The 19,221-nt window shown below is 40.1% G+C and overlaps 1 protein-coding gene across 13 annotated transcripts; it reads left to right on the forward strand.

Annotated features, from left to right (window-relative positions):
* Nucleotides 1–73: 73 nt before the first annotated feature.
* Nucleotides 74–12,362, forward strand: HNRNPK (heterogeneous nuclear ribonucleoprotein K). Of its 13 annotated transcripts, none has more exons than XM_079927026.1 (17): nucleotides 74–207; nucleotides 2,187–2,265; nucleotides 2,373–2,458; nucleotides 2,914–3,011; nucleotides 3,681–3,737; nucleotides 5,183–5,226; nucleotides 6,104–6,176; nucleotides 6,703–6,774; nucleotides 7,278–7,391; nucleotides 7,741–7,869; nucleotides 8,481–8,788; nucleotides 8,907–8,961; nucleotides 9,277–9,360; nucleotides 9,641–9,656; nucleotides 9,733–9,815; nucleotides 10,214–10,383; nucleotides 11,095–12,362. In XM_079927026.1, the coding sequence occupies exons 3-17, from the start codon at nucleotides 2,401–2,403 to the stop codon at nucleotides 11,126–11,128; spliced, it is 1,395 nt and encodes a 464-aa protein (XP_079783152.1). In that variant the 5' UTR covers nucleotides 74–207; nucleotides 2,187–2,265; nucleotides 2,373–2,400; the 3' UTR covers nucleotides 11,129–12,362. The 13 variants fall into 13 exon arrangements, with proteins under 13 accessions (XP_079783152.1, XP_079783158.1, XP_079783159.1 ...); XM_079927032.1 differs by having other exon boundaries at nucleotides 11,155–12,362; XM_079927033.1 differs by having other exon boundaries at nucleotides 9,748–9,815.
* The last annotated feature ends 6,859 nt before the right edge of the window (nucleotides 12,363–19,221 follow it).

Below are 19,221 nucleotides of genomic sequence, written 5' to 3' on the forward strand. Positions count from 1 at the left end.
TTCACCCGCCCCCTCCCTGTGCGCGTGAACTGGACAGCCTTTAGTTCTCGCGAGAGGTTTTCCCCCCCTCCCCCCAGCTAATGAGTGCGCGAACGAGAAAGGAGGAGGGCTCTCCGGGCGAAAGCACTGCAGGCGCCATTATCCTCTGTTTCTCTGCTGCACCAACGTCGACGTCTTCCCTACTTCCCGGTTATTTGCGGCCCATAGGTAATTAGGGTTATTGGGGCTTGGGTATTATGGGTTCGGGCAGGGGTTTGGCCTCCCTAAAGGCTGCGCTGACTTTTTCCAAGTCTGGTTTTTCTCGGGCCCTTAGCGGCCTTACAGCCTGAAGGGAGGCGCCGGCGGGAGGCGGGGCTGTCGCCTCCTCCAGCGCCTTGATTGACGCGGCCTTGGGCCAATCGCTTCGCCCTCGCGCCACCGCTGTAGCTGGGGCAGCCTATCGGGCCCGGCGGCGGGGTAGGAGAGCGCGGGGAGGGCGGTGGGGGCCTACGCTCGTTCTCTGTCTAGCTGTGACCGGCTGAGGCGGCGCGGCGGCATAGGGACGGTAGCCTTGCCCGGTGAGGAATGGGGCTGGGCGAACGGCGCGTGGGGGCGAGGGCCGGAGACCAGTTTCTCCACTTGAGGGAGGCGGTTGGGGCTGCTTGGTAGTTGGCCTGTTCTGGGATGGAACGTTGCCGGGTTTCCCCTCCCCCCACCTCCGCCATTTCCCTGAGCGTATATCTGCAGTCTGCGCTGCGGTACTGGAGGCTTCGGGGAGTCGCGAGGCTTGTGACGGTGGAATGAGCTGCAGTTTTGTAGTGTTGGGAACTAGGTCTTGTGGGAAGGAGAGGGGGTCGGCGGGCGGGCCCCGAGGGCGGTAGAGAACGCCGCTCTCTTTGTGTGGGTTCCGGCGCACTTGGGCGCTCCCGGCCTGGGCCCGACGCGGGAACGGGCGAGCTGGAAGGGTCGGAGCTGCCACAGTTGCTTTGTCTCTCCCGCGGTGGGGGGAGGGCGCGGGGGACGAGGTCTCGGGACCGCGTGGTGGGTGGGGGAGGGGGGGTCCGCGCTCGGCTCCGCCTAGTAGCACGTAGTCGCCATTACGCGGGCCGCCATTTCCTGTCGGATCCGGGTGAGGAGAGGTGCGGCGCTGGTGCTCTCGCCTCGGGAGCTTTTTCAACTCCTGTTGCTGGGCCGTTGCCGATCCCGGTGTCCCGGGCGTTGGAGAGAGAACGGCATGTTTGCGCTCGGCTGGCCACGCATGTACTTAGCGATTTTCACGGTCTGAGAAACGGTGACTGAAGGACCTGAAGGATACTTGTTTATTTTCATAAATAGAGCTTGCGGTCGTTAAACCACTTTACCCAAATCTTCCACCACACCTCAGTATTTAACTGAGTGATGGGCCAGGTTAGCGTTTCAGTTGGTCATTGGAAGAGTGGAAGGCGTAAATATGGCCTTGATTTTTAGCTCTAAGCTGTTCAGCTATTCCTGAGGGCCGCAGGTCGCCGCTTTTCGCCAGTCATGAGAGGCGAGCTAAAAGGCTGTTTGCAGTCCTATCGCCAGTGTGGTGTTGGAGGTATAATTGTGAGGTTATACCACTTTTAACGTAATGTAAAATATCTCGCTAGTGATGGTGTTGGTGTTCAGGGGTTCTGTTGGATAGTCGAGTAGTATTAGCAGTTTGGGTGTGCTCCTGTATCAGCTTTGCAGGTTTATCGCTCCAGTAGATTGACCGGCCGGTTGGGTATGGCTTGAATTCGTTTTTGTATTTGTAAACTTTAAAGATTTCAGAAGGTAGTTTTTCAAGTCACCAATGGAAAGAAACCCAAAAGCGGTTTAAAATCCCAATGTAAAAATAATTTTGTGTATCTTTTTATAAATTTATATTCGGGAACAATAGACTCATGGGTTTATCGATATGCCCTACATGTGTCTAGTTTTCTTTGTATTTATCATATAAAGTAACTAATTGCTGTGGTGGGACTTGATCCAAAGGCTAAAAATGTGTTTTTCCTTTTACAAAAGAATCAGATACGGTCTTTTGGCTTGTGTTTTTGTGTTTGAAGGCAATCGTTTGGAAGTTTAAGACCCTAAAACAAAGAAGCAAGTTTTAGAAATAGATCTTTTGTTTGTTGTGTTCAAATTGGTGTTGATTAGTATTCAGTAATAACCAAAAAAGCAAAACTGATTTGTGTTGGTTTTTATAGGCTACTGCAGCACTAGGGTGTCAGTTGGTCCCGCCCAGAACACTTCAGTTCTGCCCTGCAAGGATATATTTAATAACTGGTACGTTCTAGAAACAGTCATTACTTTTCCTTGTTTTTAACATTTAGCAAGATGCACAGCTTACTTTTCAATAAACCAATTGTACTAGCCTCTTTATTTTTCAACAGATTGGTGTGTTCCTTTTAATACAAGAAAATGGAAACTGAACAGCCAGAGGAAACCTTTCCCAACACCGAAACCAATGGTGAATTTGGTGAGAAGACATTTTAACAATTTTATTCTTGTTGGTCTGTTAATTTCATTATTACTTTGTATGTTTAATTTGAGATCCGTGTCAGTTACATCTGAGCATATTTTTATGAACCAGAAGTAACTCATTTGCATAGGTAACGGTAAACTGATTAAAAGAAAGCCAGTAAATGTAAAACTAATGTTTTTCTTGCATTTTGAAGTTTCTTATCCTTTGAAGTGTTGTCACAATATCTTGTGTTTGGAAAACCATTTGGAATGGAGTGCTTAAATTCATGCTTAAAAGTCCAAGAACCAGTGCCTTTGGCCTTTTTAAAACATACCTAAGATTAGCAACAAATCCCTTTAAACAGTGGACTTAAAGTTTCTCTAATCTGTAGGTTAAAATTGAAATGTAATTAAACCTACCCTTCCTTGAAGATGCTGGTGCTTTCTGAAATTTGAACTGTTAATTTTTAGGTAAACGCCCTGCTGAAGATATGGAAGAGGAACAAGCTTTTAAAAGATCTAGAAACACTGATGAGATGGTTGAATTACGCATTCTGCTTCAGAGCAAGGTATAAATTTTATTCTTGAAACTTTGAAAGTGGTTCTTAAGTAGGAATTAAGAAAAGTTCTGATTGAACCTTCTGGGAAGCTTGCAAAAGCTTACAGCCTGCAGAATATAAAAGATTTGTTTGGCTTTTCCTAAACAGACTTTCTAGGTTATGGTAATTGTGTTATTTTGCCAACAATTAAAAAGAAAGCCCTTAACATAGTGAGCCTACTACAGGGCTGAACTAGGAGATGGGTGTGGATGATCCTTAAAGCATTAATGGATTAAAGATTGTGTCTGATTACATTGTGAATTCATTAGAAAACATCCTGGTTGGTAGCTTACCTGACTGATAATACACCTCACAATGTGAAAGTACCTACTGGCATTTAAATTATTTAATTGGCTTGCAGAAAGACATTGTAAAGTTAGTGCTATTGCTTAAGTTTTAGACTCAGTATGTTCTGAGTATTTCAAAGCTCTGCCTTGGTGTTTAGTCCCTAAAGCACATAGACTCTTTAGTTTTTGCTAACCTGATGGTCTTGACATCCCCAGATAGATTTTCATCTCTATAACCAAAAAAGAGTTTAGACATGTGTGGTGTTTGTTTGTTTGGCTAAAATCTTAAGAGCGTAGGAAGACACCTTAATTCTAGGAAAAGACAAAATAAGTTTCTTTTTATTTTCTCCAGAATGCTGGGGCAGTGATTGGAAAAGGAGGCAAGAATATTAAGGCTCTCCGTACAGACGTAAGTATTTAAGAGTTTAAACTACTACACAGGAAGCTTCAGTTTATGTGTTTGTAGGATTAAAGAATTGCATCATAGAAATCATTTAATAGTCTAGATTCAAGCCTTTTATAATAATTGGTTACATAGATGATTTTCAAGGTTTGACATTCCTAACTTAACAAAGCCCAGATTGAGCAGGGGGTGGTCTATATTAAATCTCCCTTTCTAATAACTTTACACCAAATTATTCACTTCAAGCAAGATAACATCTTAATTAGAAATAACAATATAAAACTCCTTAATTTGTACCATTACCCATGTATGAATCAAGTACAGTATTACTGAAAACCATTGCAGGTGGCTGATTAAACTCCAAATTTTTTATTCCTTTTTTTTTTCCAATTTGCCCATCTGTTCTTTAACAGCTTGCACATGGAGCACAAAGAAATTAAGGTTGCATGATTAAGATATGGGTAAAGAATAGAGTAGGCACTTAATCTTACAACTGGGAAGCCGTTTGTCAATGCCGATGATTTGTTTTGAGTCTTCATATTTTATAGTGGGTTGACTCTTGTGATTAGACACATTAAATGTTGGTATCACCAGAAGTGAGCATATTTATAGGACTTGGGTACACCAGATTTCCTAAATTTTTTTTCTCATGTACACACTCTTGATGTTTTCTTGCTAAAGTTGAGGCAAATAATAACTGTGTTGAATACTTATTTGGTATTTTTTCATTTCTCTCTTGGTCACAGATCTTTGTATGTTCCTCTTGATTACTGTAAACTGAACTTGAAAAATTGTTTAAATTTTACAAACTTGCCTGTAGGATCTAGGAGTGCGTTTTTAAATCTCCAGGAAACCAAACAGTCTTTTAACAGTTAGGGTTTTTGGTGGTGTGGGAATTTTTGTTTTGTCTTTTATAAACCTCTTTCCTTTTAATCCAGATGTTCTATATAATTATCTGGGTTAATAATTTCCCCATTTCCTCAAGAATTCGAGTCATGACAGGTTTTGTGTCTACCCTCATGAGCCAGCCTGCTACTGAAACATTGTTTGTTTAAAAAAAAAAAAGTACCATCATTAAAGGTCCTTAAATGTTAAGCCACAGTCAGATATAGAGAAGTCCATTATTGTGTTAGTCTTCAGAACAACTTAAGCTTGTTTCATTAATTGAGAGTATGAGTATAGTTTGTATTAAATTAAAATTTATTGCTTTTCCCCCTTTTCCCTCTCCTTGTTTTTTTGGCCATATATCTCCGTTGCCCATGTACTGGATCGACTTACCCCTGCGTTGCCCACCATGACGTTGGCCCATCCGCCCCTGAACGCCCATGTGAAAACCCTGGTTGGCTATGCCCAAAAATGTGCTCGTTGCCAAACGGGTACCATACTTGACAACTTCTGATTGAATGCCCATGCCCAATGCCAACATCCACGAACGCCAATGACCAATGCAGTACAATGCCAGTGTTTCAGTCCCAGACAGCAGTGGCCCCGAGCGGTATGTCCCAACAGTTTATGCCTCACTGCCTGATTAGAAAGAGAGAAATGTATTTTATTACCTGCCTTTTATATAATTAAATAGTATCCCCTTTAGACGGTGTATTGTTTTTCAAGTTTCTGTCTTATTTTCCCCATTAAGTCTTTTTGTCACTGAACTTTTACCGTGAGTTGCCCACCCAAACGATCCACTAATTTTATTTCGATGGAAGGAGCACAGCTTCAAGTGTTGCATATTTGCTGCATTGTAAATCAAATTGTTACCGAAATAGTCTCTCGCTCTGTCTTTGTGGCCCACCTTGCTTCCCAACATTGCCTGTTCATAATTTTTTCTGATGAAATGCTAACTCTGGTTCACTTTCCTTCACTTCTCATTTGTGTTGTCTTTGTTTTTGTCTTGCATTTGTATTTGTTTTCTTGCAGAGCCCATTAGTGATCTAATTTCTAACTGGTATTCATAACCTTACTCCAAATATAATGTTCACCACTTGCATATTCCCCCACTTTGCCTAAGAGAAGGTGTGCCAGTTTTACCAATGTAACAGCGAGGGTATCCTTAATTAACTTAGTGGTGGCGGGGAACATAAGTATTCAACTCTGCTTCAGTTCTGGTCAATTTATTGCCCACTTAATCTGAGCCCTTCCAAGAGCCCATTCTCTGTCTCTCTGCAAGTCTCCTAATAATGTTACCATGTTTGTATTGGGCATAAAACAAAATGCATGTGAAAAATGTATAAATAGGCTACTTTAAATGGGGAGGATTAAATAATTGTATGTTCTTCTCTGTAAAAGTTGTTTGACTACTGGTGATGACCACAAAACTCATTTTTCTTTTCCACCTTTTTTTTGTACTATCTGGTATTTGTGATGTTTGACAGCATATTGAGTATCAGTGCTGATATTGAAACAATTGGAGAAATTCTGAAGAAAATCATCCCTACCTTGGAAGAGGTAGGCTCATTTTTAAAATGTATTTGGCAGTTGGGGGGTCTTAAAGGATGTTTTAATGAGGCAAAATGGGGGAGGTGGAGAGACATTGGCTATAACAGTTTTGTAGCAGCAGTGTGTTGCACTCTGCCACTTAAGGTGCAGGGTTATTATACCCACATTACTTGTTTGAAAATGTAGTCTAGCCACTGGAGTAGATAGGAACTACCTGTGGCCATACACTTTCATGAGGTTTAGCATATGTTTTATGGGCTTTAGTTTTAGAGATTTTGAGTTAGAATAATGATTGTGGGACTGTCAGAAAGGACTGTGTTTGATTTAGTTCAAGGATTTTTAAATTTTATGTAATCATTTATTTATTAGGTGTACAGAGAAAAGCAATGTATGTTGATCCTTAACGTAGATAAGCAGTTTCTTGTTATTTAATGATATAGATGTGAAATATGTTGTAGTAGCTTTACCAATATATGCGACAATAGCCTGATCACACTAGACACTTAACCTATTACTCTTATTTTTCTACTTTCAGGGCCTGCAGTTGCCATCACCCACTGCAACCAGCCAGCTCCCGCTCGAATCTGATGCTGTGGAATGCTTAAATGTATGTCATAGTGCCATTGAACCCCACTGAAGTATGGAGCCTGGCCCATAGGATCAATTTTATTTTCAACATAGCGTACTTTTCCCATCTCTATAGAAAAAAGGCTTAAAAACATGATAAATGAATGGTCTTACAACTCACTGTTGACCCTGCTCCATGCTGCAGTGGGAATTAACTACATTTGCAAAGTGCTTTGCAGTCATTTTTATTATGGTGTTATTTGAATGTTAATAATAATTTTGTGGTAACAGCGACATGCTAAATGGCTGCAGTGTGGGTATGGTGTTGCAGGACCTGAAAATAAAATAGTTTTTTAAGGTGGTGCAGAATGTCCTTTTTGGGCCTGGCTATTGAGGATAATAAGCACATAACTGGTAAAGTTATTGAAATATAAATTCAGGTTGCTCACTGCAACAGTATATTGGTATGCTTATAGCAGATAAGTGTGTATTCTTGGGGAATCCTTGATTTGGGACTAAAATTTTATAACTCTCCCTCCGCAGTACCAACACTATAAAGGAAGCGACTTTGACTGCGAGTTGAGACTGTTGATTCATCAGAGTCTGGCAGGAGGAATTATTGGGGTCAAAGGTGCTAAAATCAAAGAACTTCGAGAGGTAAAGTGATAGTTTACTTTTTTCCTGCCATATTACTAGAAAATAGCTTTTTATGTGGACTTGGTTCCGTGGGCTTCTCTCATTCCCCTTTTTGAGTTTCCTCCCTTAAGTTTATCTAGTTTGCTAATTAAAATATAACAGAAAGGCCTGACCATGCTATACAAGTTATTTTGCCAAAAATTTATTGTGCAAAGTCCTAGTGTTACTAACAAGCTTTTTATATGGGGGGAAATTTTACTGAAATACAAATTAAATCTGTCTAAACCTGGACGTTGTTTTGTACTGCATTTCCTTTTTTCTGATTGATCAATGATTGATTAATGCTGCTTTTTTTGTAAATCTGTTACAGAACACTCAGACAACAATCAAGCTTTTCCAGGAATGTTGTCCTCAATCCACTGACAGAGTCGTTCTTATTGGAGGAAAACCTGATAGGGTTGTAGAGTGCATAAAGATCATCCTTGATCTTATATCAGAGGTACCTTCAGAACCCTTTATTTTATTTGCGCTTAATTTTGTAAAACAGATGTCTTGTTCAAAAGTACTTTGAGAACATTTAGACAAATGGCTTTTACTTTTACTTTTCCTTCACCTAACAATTTTCTATCACCCTGCTTTTAGCTATCACTTTAACTTAGAAATACTTTGGGAGAATCTGGAGAGTTGTCTTTACATTGTTGGTGAGGTTTTTAATAGCCTTTGGTCCTTCAAAAGAAGTTTCTATGGTTCCTTTATAGTACTACACTGCATACCCAGGATATCGATCCCCTCAGCCCTTGGGGTGGTCACTTCTTCATAATCCCCATTGTGAAATGTGAAAGGGGTTTGTAGTCTGTTACTTAAGCTCTAAGGGTAAAATAAAGCTGTTAATCCTTACCTCGCAAGCAGTAAAACTCAAATTTTTTTGTTTGAAACTCACCAGAAATGCTTTTTTTAAATCCTTCCTATCTTTGCATATATTCCTAGCCCTATCTCGAGTACCTCCCAGGATAAATACAAAGGGTTTAAATGTTCTGTTTGTTAAAAGAATGTTTGGTATGAACTAAGGCTTTTTCCTCAGTCTATAAAGTTGCTATGTTTTTGTTTCAGTCTCCCATTAAAGGACGTGCTCAGCCTTATGATCCCAACTTTTACGATGAAACCTATGATTATGGTGGTTTTACAATGATGTTTGATGACCGCCGTGGACGTCCTGTGGGATTTCCCATGCGGGGAAGAGGTGGTTTTGACAGAATGCCTCCTGGTCGGGGTGGGCGTCCCATGCCTCCATCCAGAAGAGATTATGATGATATGAGCCCTCGTCGAGGACCTCCTCCACCTCCTCCTGGACGAGGTGGCCGGGGTGGTAGCAGAGCTCGGAATCTTCCTCTTCCTCCACCACCACCACCTAGAGGGGGGTAAGTTTCTTTCATCCACACATTAACATACAAGAAGCTGCACTTTATGGGTAGAGGGGGTAGGTTTTTATTTGATATGTGTGACCAGCTGAGATTACAACAAGTACTATGCTTGCAGAGATCTAATGGCCTATGACAGAAGAGGAAGACCTGGAGACCGTTATGATGGCATGGTAAGAACTTTGATATTTCATCAGTGTTATTTATGAGTGCTAAAAGGGGTCTTAAAGTCGGATAGCTAACATTTTGTTCAAGATTATTAACTGAGGAATTTTGTCTTACAAACGGGCTTTTGTAGATAGATAGCCACTTAAATCATTGTTTTGGGTGTTTGCTGGGATATTAAGACTTGTTCCATCTTTGTTTCCCCCAAAATACATGATTACTGCCAGTGTATATAGAGATGTGAAATAATAATTGGTCATAAAAATGGTGATTTCAGACAAATATAGTGCAGGTTCATATTAATAGTTTTATCTCTAACACAGGTTGGTTTCAGTGCTGATGAAACCTGGGACTCTGCAATAGATACATGGAGCCCATCAGAGTGGCAGATGGCTTATGAACCACAGGTTGAGTATCATGGGTGTTTATTATTCATGTCACTAATAATTTTAACATTCTCGTTTAGTCATCGATAAGTGTTTTATTTCCCCCCATATAACATTTTTGTTTCTTGGGATACTGTGTACCTGAATGGTTTCTTCCCCTGAGGATTGTCTTTGAGATTTACTTACTAGGGAAGATATAGGAGGACTTTGCTTTCCTAATAAACTCTAGGGGATTTAATGTTAAAACACCTGAAGTTTTGAAGGTGAAGTAATTTTCTGTTTTTTTCTGTTCTGTTTTTAGGGTGGCTCTGGATATGGTAAGTTTTCTTCTTTGTGAAATCAAGTATTATTTCATGCTTTGTAAATGAACTTAATACTCATTATTTAAATCAGATTATTCCTATGCAGGGGGTCGTGGCTCATATGGTGATCTTGGTGGACCTATTATTACTACACAAGTAACTATTCCCAAAGATGTAAGTATCTTTAATATTATAAGGGACATTTAGTAAGTCATTTTAAGTTCCCTGGCTTTTAATAAAAGGTTTTAACAAAAATATTCCATTTTAGGATTAAAATTGTGTTTCAAGGACTTCAGCTGAGGTGTCATTCTCCAGTTTAAGCCTTGTCGAAAGATGTTCAGTACCATTAAAAAGCAGTTAGGAGGGTTCTGAGCCCCTGGTTCATTTATTAAAGGAAATGTCTATGGGTGATGTAACTACATTGTAATTCAAACCTTGACTAGTGTGGGGCATTAAATTAGCACAGCATAGTCAATATGTTGTACAAAGTTAATACTCTTGATGGTCACTGAACATACAGGATAATACTTTGAAAGTATATAATAAACACTTGTTTTTAAAACTCTTTTCAGCTGGCTGGATCTATTATTGGCAAAGGTGGTCAGCGGATTAAACAAATCCGTCATGAGTCAGGAGCGTCGATCAAAATTGATGAGCCTTTAGAAGGGTCCGAAGACCGGATCATTACCATTACAGGAACACAGGACCAGATACAAAATGCACAGTACTTGCTGCAGAACAGGTCAGTTTGTTTAGCTTTATGTTAGCCTAAACGTACTAAAACCTTAAAAAGCTTCTCTTCTCAACTGATTTTTCTTTTTAGAAGCCATGGTGTCTCAACCTTTTGGGGACCTAACTTCTAAACATTCTAATAGCTTTGCTTTAATTTTCTTCTGCTTTCTTACTAAATAAAAGAAGACATTCAATACTAATCTTGCTGGAAGAAGCCTTAACCAAGCAAACTTCTCATTTCTCTGGTGAAAACTGCTGCCAAAACCACTTGTTATAAATTATACAGAGCCTGTAGAAAATATAGAAGATTCAATGGATGTTGGTCTAGTTCTGTGTGGAAGACTAGTGATTTTGTTGTTTTTAGATAACTAAATCGACAACAAATCACAGTCTGCCATATGGCACAGGCCATGCCTCTACAGGACAAATGATTGGTGCTGTAAAATGCAGCATTTCACACCTTAACTGACATTTCTTTGTCTTTTCTACCAAATATTAACAACTTCGGATTTTAATTCTGCTCTACTAATGTCTGATTTACTGTTAATCTTTTTTCTTGGGTTTTACATTGCTCTAATTTGTAATTGCTAATGTTTTAATTCTTATCTCTGTGTAATGGACATGTTTATCATTTTAATTTAGCATTGAAATTGTCTTAATGTTGATTAAGATGTTACGAACAAAAATTCTAATTCGTACTTTTTTTTCTTTTCTTTTATAGTGTGAAGCAGTATGCAGATGTTGAAGGATTCTAATGCAAGATATTTTTTCTTTTTTATAGTGTGAAGCAGTATTCTGGAAAGTTTTTCTAAGACTAGTGAAGAACTGAAGGAGTCCTGCATCTTTTTTTTTTTATCTGCTTCTGTTTAAAAAGCCAACATTCCTCTGCTTCATAGGTGTTCTGCATTTGAGGTGTAGTGAAATCTTTGCTGTTCACCAGATGTAATGTTTTAGTTCCTTACAAACGGGTGGGGGGTGGGGGAGGGTGTGCAAAAACTAACATTGAAATTTTGAAACAGCAGCAGAGTGAGTGAATTTTAATTTTTGTTCATTGTTGGTGGTTTAAAAAAAATCCCCCCATGTAATTATTGTGAACACTTTACTTTGTGATCACTGTAACATTTGGGGGGGGTGGGACAGGGAGGGAAAGTAACAATAGTCCATATGTCCCTGGCATCTATTCAGAGCAGTGTGCAGAATGTAATGCTCTTTTGTAAGAAACGTTTTATGATTTTTAAAATAAATTTAGTGAACCTATTTTTGGTGGTCATTTTTTTTTAAGACGGTCATTTTTCAAATGGCTGAATTCCCCCCAACCTGCCCCCAAACTGAACACTAAGTTTAATTTTCAGTCCTCTGTTGGATATAAATAAATGCATCTCTTCTTGGACTTAGGCAAAGTATCTTGACACATTAAGTTCTGGTGATTTCTTAAGTGATTTGAAAGTCCATTGCTTGGGAGGAAATTCCACCACACATTCATGCTTATAATAAGCTGGGGATTTTTGTTTGTTTTTGCAAATGCTTGCCCCTACTTTGCAACGATTTTCTGTTTGTAATTGTGAAGAACCAAGGTGGGGAGCAATACAACAGATATGGAGTAGTTGGTATAAGTATATACCAGAAGCCTAATGGCAGCAAGTTTTATTAATCAGAATAATACTTGGTTATGGAAGTGACTGATGCTAAATAAATTCTGATTATTTTTTATTAGATAATTTCTCACCTATAGACTTAAATTGTCAGCTTGGTAGTGTCTATTAGTTAAACTTTGTAAAATATATATATATATTCTTGTTTTTCCATTGTATGCAAACTGAAAGAAAAAGATGTACCATTTCTCTGTTGTATGTTGGATTATGTAGGAAATGTTTGTGAACAATTCAAAAAAAGATGAAAAAAGTTCCTGTGGATGTTTTGTGTAGTATCTTGGCATTTGTATTGATAGTTAAAAGTTCACTTCCAAAATAAAACTCCCAAAATGCTAGATTTGATGTGTGCCCAATTCGAACAAAGGTTGATTGACACCTGTAAAATTTGTTAAAACATTCCTCTTGTAAGGAAATACAGTAATCTTAAATTATATATTTTTCGTGTGAAGTGTTTTTCTAGCATTTATAAATCAGATATGATAGGGGTGGTAAGTTAAAAATTACAGTAGTTGGGCTCTTAGTTTTAAAGGGGAGTCCAGCATAATGAGAGCTGAGTCATTCCAATTCTACAAGTCCTATTCTCACATTACCTGTGAGCTGCTTTGAGTTTCTTAGGTTTAACTTTAAAATAGTTCCAGTTTGTTGAGAGTGTTTACAGATGAATGTAAAATTTTTTATTCTGGTTCTTGGCTCCGTAAATCCTTAAAATGCTACCTGTTAACTTCCAACTGCCCAGAAGGCCTGAGAACTCAGCAATTACATGGAAAAGAACTCATGGATGCAATTCTGTTTAAGTCTAGAAGAGGCTTGTGTATGATAGAAGAAAGTGAAGTGAGCAGAATTTTCTGGACTATGTATGACTAGTACATGCAAAGGTGTTTAAAATTTCAGTGATACCCCTTTTTAGGGAGGGAAATGGGGTGTTCTCTTGATAAGTGACAGTGATATCACAACATCACTTAAAATGCTACCTGTGATAAGGTTTCCCCAAAGGTGAAGTTAGTCTGAATTGCCACTTGGGTGTTAGTTTCCCTCTTGAGTTTGTTTTAAGTATGGGTAAGTTTGGGTTGCATAGGGTCAGTATAGTGTACTTATGCTGAAATGTGCCCCTCCCCTAGAGAAAAACTATTCGGTAATGACATTTTAGTCAAATTGTTACTTATATTGGAGGAAAGTATCCCTGGAGAGAGCACTGGCTTTCAAAGTTTTCGTTTGTCATTCAAAAATTAGTTGTGTAGGGACTTCCCTGGGGGTCCAGTGGTTAAGACTCCCCCTTCCAATGCAGGAGGTGTGGGTTGGGGAGCTGGGATCCCACGTGCCCTGCAGCCAAAGAACCAGAAAGCAAAAGCATTGTAACAAGTTTAATAATAAAGACTTTAAAATGTTCCACATGAAAAAAAAATCTTTAAAAAATTATGTAAATAGACTTGGCTGAAAGTTTTTATTTTTGTGTTTTAAAAATCAGACCTTGAACACAACCTACTAAAAAAAAATCTGTGACGTTGGTAAATTGGGGACACAACTTTGGAGGGAGGGGCCTGTTTCATTTCCACTGTTACCTGGTAAATGGTGTCTGAACATGGGCTGGCAATTTGAGAAAATTCTCTGAAGTAAGCTTAAAATTCACTGAACAAACGGAATTTTGAGCCTATTTTGTAAGAAATAAATATTAGGCAGATTTATTGAAGTTTTAAACGTTTAAATGTAGTTTCAAAAATGTTTTTAGCCTAACTTTTTGAAAATCAAGTGATAGGCAAACAATGTTGGAAACCAGATTGCACCAAAGTTTTTTCAGGATCAAGGAAAGGAATTCAAATCTTTTCCCTACTATTCAAATGTTAATAGTTTGCATAATGAAACTGATAATAAAGTACATGGATTTTATTGCATGATCTGTCAGTTACTCCTAAATCTAATCACTGATACCATTGGAACACATAGAGACTGAATCTTTAAGGAAAGCGGACAGCAATTTTTCTCTTAACCATACTAGTGGTTTTGTTTTGAAATGCCTTATGTTGTTGGTGCTCAAAATGGAATTACTGTTCCACAAACATGATAGGTTGTGGTTTGCTTAAGACTGCTGCTAGATAAAGAGACCTGTATTTTAAATTCTTTTTACACCAGTGGAAACTTTTCTGTCAATAGGTGTTCAGTGTCATCAAAACGTTTATTGAAAAAGTAACCTTGAATGCTACATTTTACATCTCCCACTTACCAAGGTTTGCCCATTGTTGGCAAGTTTGAAGTGAAACTGATCCAGCTTTTTTTTTTTTCTGCCGCGCCTTGTGGCCTGCAGGATCACAGTTCCCCAAGAAGGAATCAAACCTGTGTACCCTGCACTGGAAGCGTGGAGTCTTAACCATTGGACAGCCAGGGAAGTCCCAACCCAACTTCTTGATGGTGGCATTGAACCCTTGGGAAGCAATATTGCAGTGTTTCTCAGGCTGTTCTTAGGACCACCTTCAAAATCAACAGTGCTGGTTAAAAATGAGAATTTCTGGACCATCCTTCAGCTGTACTGAACCACAATCTCTATAAGAGGTGCCAGGAATCTGCATATTTAACAAATCCCTCGAGTTAAAATAGTTTTGAAGACCTGTAATATAGCAACATGTAGTTAAGAGAACCACAAGTTTCCATATTTTTTCATTAATTCATCAAATACATATTTTGTTCCTAGGTGTACAGTGGTAGGCCCTGAAGAGGCAGTGGTTAGCAAAAAGTATTTGGAGAGAGCAATAATTACAACAAGCTGGTAATGAAAAAGAAACAGTACTGTGAGATGTGTTTAAGAAAGCAGAAACCAGCATACATGTGTGTACGTGTATGTATAGTCATTACAAGCATATTGCTTGAAACAAAACTGCACTAGGAATATCCCAGTGTGTTGACTAAAATTCTGCCTTCTGCTCCTCTTAGCAGATGAAAAAATAAAGACATGGGGCATATATACACAGATCAACATCATTTACCCAGGCCAGGCCTCAACACTTCCAGTCAGGGAAGACATCTGACCTGAGGAAAAAGAAGGGGAATACCTGAAAAATTAAAGCCCAAGCAGTTACCATTTGTCTATATGAAAAATGGGGAGGTCATCTGCTGAATCAAGGTGGTTGGATGTGCAAATACACATGGAAAAATGGAAAATGCAAGTGTTTTGTGGGGTTGGGCTTCCCTGTTCGCTAACTGAGCAACAGGCACTAGCGAGTGTTGGGGTAAAATGATACACCAGCTATCCTATGACTTTAAGTATCCACCTCACTCTTTGTCCAGAACCCATAAGACTTTCCTATCCTCCCTCTCTACAGATCTCCCCCAATTTCTCCCTCCTCCCCTGAACTCAGACCTATAACCCCCAAACCTGTAATTGTGAAGGAAATAAACATTTGGTCACCAAAACCTCACACTTCTCAAAATCTCATTCTCTCCACTTCCCCCCTCCTTTTTTTTTTTTTTTTTTTTTTGGCCACAGCACACGGCTTGCGGGATCTTAGCTCCCGGACCAACCAGGGATCAAACCTACACAGAGTCCTAACCATTGGACTGCCAGGGAATTCCCCATTTTCCCCTTTTGGACATCTTACTCCCTTTGCCCCTTTTTTCCCTAAAGTCTTTCTACCATTAAGGACAGGCTTCACTGGAAAGGAAGGGTCACCTTGTTCACCTAGTATGAAGGAAGTCTATAGAGTAGCAAGGGAAAGCATATGATATCTGCATATTAGACCAAAAGTGGGAGAAGTGATTTTGATAGTAATGAGACAGATTTGGCAGAAACAGTGTAGAAAGTGCCAGCTAAGTCCCTCAGAGATCGCCCTAGGGTTCAGCCTGGGGCAGGGCAAGTGAGCAGAAATTCCAGGGAGGTTGAATAAGAAGCCAAAAACAGAAGCAAGGCTCAAGACACCTATCTGGAACACTACAAAGTGTCCCTATGACCACATAAGCTAGTAAAGCACAGCAGAATTGAGACATATCACGTTTGGGCACAGAGAGAACCTGAGGCTCTCGTTCTCCTCAGAATTCCCTTTGATTCCTATATGGCATAAGAGGAATATTAGTTAAGTGCTAAGGGGCTTGCCATGGGGCCACTGTGATGAAGGGGGTGGTTACTGCATGACAGGAGCTATAAGGTAGACAGCCCACCCAGGGACTGGATGGAGACACAGCAGAATTTAAAAGGGTTGTCAATACCAGTGAAAGCCAAAGTGAGATCAAGTTAGTCAAGGAAGACCACTGGCCTGAGTGCTGAGAAACCAGACCACCAGTTACACTAGCATTGGTCATTCAGTGGTAACTATAGGGAGAGTAGGTGCCAAAATTCAGACACCAGACAGACTACGCCTCAGAGGTCAGAGTTTACTGATAAAGGCCCTTTCCTTCCATTATCAGAACACCTAAACCCTTTGCACCCAGACCTTGGAAAGTCTTGGAAAGGTGGAAATGAAAGAGCTTTTAGTGAAAACAAATAGCCCTAATAATAGGTCTGACCTTTAAGTTAACTGAAGTTATCTAACTTGAATTAGATCATTTTAAACTGGAAGAGATCAACTTACTTTTACTTGGCAAGTTTATGTGTTTGTTCTAACCTCAGTGGAAAATGGAAACTTAATGAGAAGGAGGGTATAAGGGAATTTGGGACCTCTAGAAGACCCCATTTTAAAAGCAGGAGAGGGGCTTCCCTGATGGTGCAGTGGTCAAGAATCCGCCTGGGAGACATGGGTTCAAGCCCTGGTCAGAGAAGATTCCACATGCCACCAAGCAACTAAGCCAGCATGCCACAACTACTGAGCATGTGCGCTAGAGCCCCTGAGCCACAACTACTGAGCCTGCGAGCCACAACTACTGAAGCCCGTGTGCCTAGAGCCCATGCTCCGCAACAAGAGAAGCCACCACAATGAAGAGTAGCCCCCGCTCGCCACGATTAGAGGAAAAACCCGCGCTCAGCAACGAAGAGCCAACGCAGCCAAAAATAAAAAATAAATAAAATCAGGAGAGGTAAGGCTAATACTACCAAACTATATGTTCCAGGTGGAGGTGGCCCCAGTTGGGTTGGGGCCTTCATTTGGTAAATCACGTGGCCTTTTTTATCTAGATCATTTATTCATACCTGTGTTTCAAAGTGGCACCAATTCTGTGTACGGTCCAGACTCCAGAATTCTGTGGGATCAGGCTGACACTAATCTCCAGCTGAGATCAAATCATGGCTTGACTGATTCCCTGTCCTATCCTGCTTCCCTCACTCCCTTTCACCTGAGAGCATTTCCCCAGCAAATCATTTGCACAAGAATCCCTGGGCTGGGCTCTGCTTCTAGGCACTTGATCTAAGACAGCTGAGCTGGAGCTAGAGCAGAAATTGATTTCACCTAGACACCCTTGACAGAGTTTGATGCAGTAAATAATGATACATTGAATTATCTCCTTCTGAGGAAGGAGTGCGAATCCTTTTACTTTATGAGGCATAGCTGCATTCTGTTAGGCAGGAGTATTTTTGAAAGTATATATATGGGAATAAAATTGTTTGGGTGCCGAACAGCCATAGGGGTGAATTTTGTTAAACAACACAGCATTAGTTTTTCCTTTCTAATAGAACCCAGTTTTCCTTTTAGAATTTTTCTCTCCTGGTTGTATGTAGACTTGATGAGATAGAAATCTTGGTCATTAGAGACTCCTTATCACCCAAAAGAGTGGGCATTTGACCCAGCCTTGCCCAACCAGACACTTTGTCCTGGGACTTTGAACCTTGAACAAAATAACGGAAGCAAGTTACAATTATCATAGATTTTTCAGCAGCACCAGTAGAAGAGAACTTTGGGTAGTTTCTGCTCTCAGTACTCTAGAACTGCCTGATTTCTGTTTACACATTTCATTCCCCAGCCTTCCCTTCCATCCTGAGAGCTTTTTCATAACTTTTTAAAAAATTTGTTTTCCTTAATTAGCTAGCTAGTTGCTATTACATGCAGCCCATCAAATGAAGAGGCTTTTCTATTTATTTATTTATATTGAGGTGTAGTTGATGTACAATATTATATAAGTTGCAGGTGTACAACATAGTCACAATTTTTAAAGGTTATACTTCATTTATAGTTATTATAAAATATTTGCTACATTCCCTGTGTGTACTATATATCCTTGTAGCTTATTTATCTTACACATAGTACTTTGTACCTCTTAATCCCCTACCCCAGTCTTGCCACTCCCCGCTTCCCTCTTCCCACTGGTAACCACTAGTTTGTTCTCTATATCTGGTAAGTCTGCTTCTGTTTTGTTATATTCACTAGTTTGTTGTATTTTTTAGATTCCACATGAGTGATATCATACAGTATTTGTCTTTCGCTGTCCAGCTTATTCCACTAAGCATAGTACCCTCCAAGTCCATCCATGTTGTTGCAAGAAGAGGTTTTTCTTGTACAGGCAGCATGGCTAATTTCAGGGAGGAGAGCCACAAAGTATGGGTGAGAGCTTCCTGCTCCACCTCAGCTGCCACTGCTGCAACCAGTGTCAGTTGGGCCTTCACAGCTATGCCATCTGGGGCATAAATCAGTCATTTTATAGGAAAGTGCCAGGCCCTATCTCAAGGCTGCCACTGAACATCCAGAGCAACTAGCAATGTGCCCCGAGTTTCTGGCTTTTTCTTCCACTTTCAGACTGCGATAAAATGCCACACATCACAGGCAAGGAATCTGACTTCTCTAACAGCCACCAAAGGGGCTGGGTGATGCAATCTGGGATGACGGAGGAGTTAACTCCCAGTGGGGAAGACTCTCTGACTATGGGGAAATAAGAGACAGGAGAGAGATGTACACTGTCCTGTGATGGATCCTCTCCAGCCAGCTCCAGCCATGCTGCTCGGGATGCACTGCAAACACTTGGAGGTAGGCAGTCAGTTTTAGCTCAGGCCACCAAGCTGCCTAGCTCTGTGTTGTTAGACATACAAAAAGAACTACTAGACCACAAAGGAGTTGGCATTAGTGTTCTTGAAATGAGCCACAGGCCATCAGCTTTAGCTGAGATTATTAACGGCACATAGAATCTCATGTGGAAAAAAAAAAAAAAAAAAAAGAATCTCATGTGGAAATTGTTAACCGTTCCAGATAATGATTTTTGTGCAAAGAGGAGGGTTGGTTGGGCCAGTTCAGTGCTGTCCCCTTAAACCTGATTGACGTGAAAACCCCCAGAAGCCTAGAAGTTTGGGAACT

This window comes from Stenella coeruleoalba, assembly GCF_951394435.1.
Source record: "Stenella coeruleoalba genome assembly, chromosome: 7".
NCBI classification, from domain to species: domain Eukaryota; kingdom Metazoa; phylum Chordata; class Mammalia; order Artiodactyla; family Delphinidae; genus Stenella; species Stenella coeruleoalba.

Excerpts from the sequence above, each read along its gene's own strand:
- HNRNPK (XM_079927021.1), top strand. The coding sequence starts at position 2,401 with ATGGAAACTGAACAGCCAGAGGAAACCTTTCCCAACACCGAAACCAAT. Across the intron at positions 3,012-3,680 it reads GCATTCTGCTTCAGAGCAAG|AATGCTGGGGCAGTGATTGG; the intron begins GTATAAATTTTA and ends TATTTTCTCCAG. Across the intron at positions 5,227-6,103 it reads GACAGCAGTGGCCCCGAGCG|CATATTGAGTATCAGTGCTG; the intron begins GTATGTCCCAAC and ends GATGTTTGACAG.